Below are 4726 nucleotides of genomic sequence, written 5' to 3' on the forward strand. Positions count from 1 at the left end.
CCCCTGACGGCCCCTGACTGCCCCTGGCGGCCCGGCGCGACCCCGCGCTCCCTGGGGGGCCGTAGCCTGGCAACGCCCGGCGCGCCCGCCCATCCCCCGCTGCCCTTTTTCTCCTGGCCGGGTGCGAGGGAGCATGCCCGCGCCTGGCCTCGGCCAGCGAAGAGTTAACCTGAGGGGCGAGCCGCTGCCCCCACCTCGGGGCGTGCCCCCCTCCCCGCTAGGCGGCCCGCCCCCCGCGCCAGGGTATGGCCCCGGCCCCGGCCCGGGACCCGAGGTCCCGCGCCCGGGCCAGTGAAAGGCGTCTTCCGGTTCCCACCCTCCGCCTCCTCTCGCCGGCCAGCACCATGGGATGTAATATGTGCGTGGTCCAGAAACCGGAGGAGCAGTACAAAGTGATGCTGCAGGTAGGGCTGCCAGCGCTGCGGTGGGGGCGCGGCCCTCCGCGGGAAGGAGCGGGCCAGTGGGGAGGCCCGGAGCGGCGGAGCGGCGGGCGTGGGAGAGCGGGAGGGCTTGAGGAGGAAAAGGTAGTGTGCCGTCCGCACCCTCCCATCCTGGGGCTATTGGGTGTTGTCGCTCCGTGGAAACCAGCCACGGGTGGGGTGGGAAGTTGGGGTTGGCCCGGGTGGGGCGCGCTTCCGTCCCGGGAGGCGCGATGCGGCGGGCGCGGGAAGGAGGTTGCATAGCAACGAGCGCAGTTCCCCGCACACGCTCTCCCCGCAGGACCGAGGGCGGGGGAGGGAGCCAGGCTCCCGCCGTGCGGGGGGGGGCGCCGAATCTCGATCCCGGCGGGCCTGGAGCGTAGGAGTGCGTGGGCGTCCCCGAGCGCGGTCCAAGTCCGGCCGGGGACTGGGTGCCCACCCCGACACCCACTCCCGCCTGGCCCTACCCGAACGTTGGGCTCCCGGGCCTTGGGCGTCTCGGGTGAGTGGGCACCGCCGGGATCAGCGGGTTGGGCTCTCTGCGGGTGGCAGTGCCTGACCGGGCTTTGGGGGGCGTGGACCAGGAAGGCCCCGCAGGGAGGGAAGGAGACGCGGGGCCCCGAGCTCGGACCTGGAGCCCAGCCCCGCGGCCCGAAACGGGGCTTCTTGCCTGTGCGTGGCGTGACTACGTGAGTGCGTTCCTGTGCCCCGTCTCTGTGTGCGCGGAGGCTCCCCCGGCCCCGCATTTGTGTACTTTCTGTGTGCACCCTGCAAACTGTCTAGAGAAATGTCCCGGATGCTGTGGGCTGATACCCCCTAGGGCTAAGTGGCGGGAGGTCAAGGTCAAGGCACCCAGGAGCAGACAGGGCTCAGACAGGTATGCGTTTAGTGGCCTGGATTCAGCTCCCGGGTTTATTGGTCTGGACTGGGAAGGAATCAAGTGCTTTGCAAGGAAGGGTGTTGGGTTGGGAGAACGTGGGGGAACCCGTGCAGGGATCGGCGAGGACTCCGGGGGTGAGGGGGGGCGGGGCGGGGCGCGGGGAAGAATTCCCAGGAATCCGGGGGCTGACTTCACGCTGTGAGCCAGCTCTTCTGGCCACCTTGTGCGGGAGCGGAGGGGCAGGGCGGGGACGCAAATCTTGCCTCAGCCTGGCGGAACTCCGGGTCCCCTCTCCCCGGCCCTTCTCCGGGGGTGCGCGGGGTCCTCGGCTTCTCCCTTTCGCTGTCCTCCGCCTTCTTCCCTCTCAGTTCCTGGCTGCCACTCCTCGTCTCTTGTTCCCGCTGTTTGGAAATCTTGTGTGGCCATTGCCAGCCCCCTAGCGGGATAGGAATGCGACCGAGAGGGCGTCCTGTGGAATCCGTGTTGGATTCCGGGGCTGGGATGGTTGGTTGACGGGGACTCTGGATCCCATCCTACTGCTTCCTTTTCGGGAGTTATTCCATCAAACGGCAAGCGATTTCTCCAAGCGATTCATCCGGGGCCGTCTTGACTTTCCTGGAGAAGGATTGGTGTCGCTCTTCATTTAAGGCCAACCTCGTGGGGACGCGTGGATAGGGGAGAGCGACCCGAGCTGCATCCCAGGCCTGAAATGAGCCATGGGAAGACACCAGTAACCCTTGGGGCTCCCCACAGCCCTCCGGGAAGGCCTCAGCAGGTCGGGCTGGGCCTGCCTTCAGGGAGGTGAACCTGGCTAGGCCCTCCCTGCTCTGCGCCCTAAGCTCTCCTTCATGGAATGGATTTGCCCTCTCCAAGGAGACCCACCAGGAGGAGGGCCACTACCGCATGCACCCTCTGTGCGCTTTCCTGCTGGGCTCCCTTTGAAAACTCCCGTGGAAGTTTGGCTGCAAACTTTCACTTTCTACATTCCTCCTTGGCCCAATCAGAGCCCGGATTTTAGGAGGAGAACTATCCTTTACAGCTAAGAGAAAACGAGGACTGAAAAAAGTGGATACGGAAAGCAGTGCAAGCCATGAGCTGTCCCAGGGGACTGTGCTTCTGGAGGTGGACGCATCACCAGATCCCAGCCTCTTCAGAGGAGAAGGCGCTTTTGCTCCAAAAGACTGGTCAGCTTCTGGGACCCCGTGCCTGCCTCCCGGCCAGCTTAAACATGGGTGCTCCCCCATCTTCAGGGAATACTTCTCCCTGTCTCCCCTGAGTAACCTCATCTGCACCCCCTTGGGCCCCTGCACCTTGTCAGGGTGAGACACTTCATGGGTCTGATTTTCAGAAAAAAGCACAAGTGCATCTGCAGCGCCTTCCATATACAATCCACAGAGGCCTGGGACCCCAGGGTAGGAACCCCAAGTCTCTAGTCTAGCGTTGTGTTCCAAGCCATTTTCTGCCAATGACTCACAGCACTTCCAAAATTACAGCTGTATTGAGCTATAATTCTCCTATCGTACAACTTACCCTTTCGAAGTGTACAACTCACTGGTTTTTAGTATATTCACAAGGTTGTGCAACCCACACCAGTAATTCCAGAACATTTTCATCACCCCAGAAGAAACCCTGCACTCATTAGCGGTCACACCTCCATTTCTCCTACAAACTTCCTAGCCCCTGGCACCCACCAGTCTACTTCCTGTCTCTATGGATTTGTTTATTCTAAACGTTTCATAGAAACTGACCTTTTGTGTCTGACTTTCATTAATCATAATGTTTTCAAGGTTCATCCATGTATCAGTAGTCAATTTCTTTTTATTGCCAAATAATATTTCATTTTGTGATAGACAACATAATATTTATCCATTCGTCAGTTGATGGGCATTTGGGGTGCTTCCACCTCCCTTGGGCTGTTGTGAATAGCGCTGCTGTGAACACTGGTCTACTTGTTTGTTTGTTTGTTTTCTGAGACGGAGTCTTGCTCTGTGGCCCAGGCTGGAGTGCTGTGGCCGGATCTCAGCTCACTGCAAGCTCCGCCTCCCGGGTTCACGCCATTCTCCTGCCTCAGCCTCCCGAGTAGCTGGGACTACAGGCGCCCGCCACCTCGCCCGGCTAGTTTTTTTGTATTTTTTAGTAGAGACGGGGTTTCACCGTGTTAGCCAGGATGGTCTCGATCTCCTGACCTCGTGATCCGCCCGTCTCGGCCTCCCAAAGTGCTGGGATTACAGGCTTGAGCCACCGCGCCCGGCACACTGGTCTACTTGTATCTGTTTGAATCCTTGCTTTTAATTCTTTGGAGTATTTGCCTGTAGCCATTGAACTGCTTTCCACAGTGGCTGGAACAAGTTTACATTCCTACCAGCAACATGCAAGGGTTCCAATTTCTCTGTATCCTTGCCAACAGTTGTTATTTTCTGGGTTTTTGTTATGGCTGTCCTGCTGGGTGTGAAGTGGTATCTCATTGTGATTTTGATTTGCACTTCCTGTTAGCTAAATGATGTTGAGCATCTTTTCTTGTGCTTGTTGGCCATTTGTGTATCTTCTTTAGAAAAATGTCTGTCCTTAAGCCAGCACCACACTGCTTTCATTACTGCAGTTTTGTAGCAAGTTTTGAAATAAAGAAATGAGAGTCCTCCAACTTTGTATGTCTTTTTCAAGACTGTTTTGTCTATTCTAAGTCCCTCAAATTTCCATATTAATTTCAGGATCAGGTTGTTAATTTCTGGAAAGAAGCCAGCTGGCATTTTGATACAGATTGCATCAAATTTGTGGATGAATTGGGGATTATTGTTCATGAGCATGGGGTATGTTTTCCATTTATTTAGGTCTTTAATTTCTTTAAATGATGTTTTGCACTTTTGTTAAGTTTATTCATGAGTATTTTCTTTATAATGCTATCGTAAATGGAATTGTTTTCTTAATTTCACTTTCAGCCTTCTCATTGCTGCTGTATAGAAATACAATTGATTGGCCGAGTGTGTTGGCTCACACCTGTAATCCCAGCACTTTGGGAGACCAAGGCGGGTGGCTCACCTGAGGTCAGGAGTTCAAGACCAGCCTGGCCAACATAGTGGAACCCCGTCTCTACTAAAAATACAAAAAAATTTAACGGGGCATGGTGGTGTGTGCCTGTAATCCCAGCTACTTAGGAGACTGAGCCAAGAGAATCGTGTGAACCCCAGAGGCAGAGGTTGCAGTGAGCTGAGATCGCACTACTGCACTCCAGCCTGGGTGACAGGGGCAGGACTCTGTCTCAAAAAAAAATTGATTTTTATACATTGATCCTATATCTTGCAACCTTACTAAAATTGTTTATTAAGTATAATTTGTTCAGCAGAGTCCTCAGGATTATCTGCATATTAGGATCATGTCATTGGCATATAGAAATCGTTTTTCTTCTTCCTTTCCAATCTGGATGCCTTCA

General features: G+C 55.8%; 1 protein-coding gene across 8 annotated transcripts in view; it reads left to right on the plus strand.

Annotated features, from left to right (window-relative positions):
* The first annotated feature begins 6 nt into the window (after positions 1-6).
* Positions 7-4726, plus strand: part of PDZD4 (PDZ domain containing 4) — a 30833-nt gene continuing 26113 nt past the window's right edge. For 4 of the 8 annotated variants that reach the window (XM_017880769.1, XM_017880763.1, XM_017880764.1 and 1 more), the window contains exon 1: positions 7-404. Coding sequence is in view for 3 of the 8 variants with exons in the window: in XM_017880763.1 (XP_017736252.1) it covers positions 246-404 (159 nt within the window). In the remaining 5 variants the exon portion in view is untranslated. The remainder of the gene's footprint in view (positions 405-4726) is intronic. The other 4 variants (XM_017880765.1, XM_017880770.1, XM_017880766.1 and 1 more) reach the window with 3 other exon arrangements.

The sequence above is a fragment of the Rhinopithecus bieti genome, unplaced genomic scaffold (genome assembly GCF_001698545.2).
Source record: "Rhinopithecus bieti isolate Rb0 unplaced genomic scaffold, ASM169854v2 scaffold_12667, whole genome shotgun sequence".
NCBI lineage: Eukaryota > Metazoa > Chordata > Mammalia > Primates > Cercopithecidae > Rhinopithecus > Rhinopithecus bieti.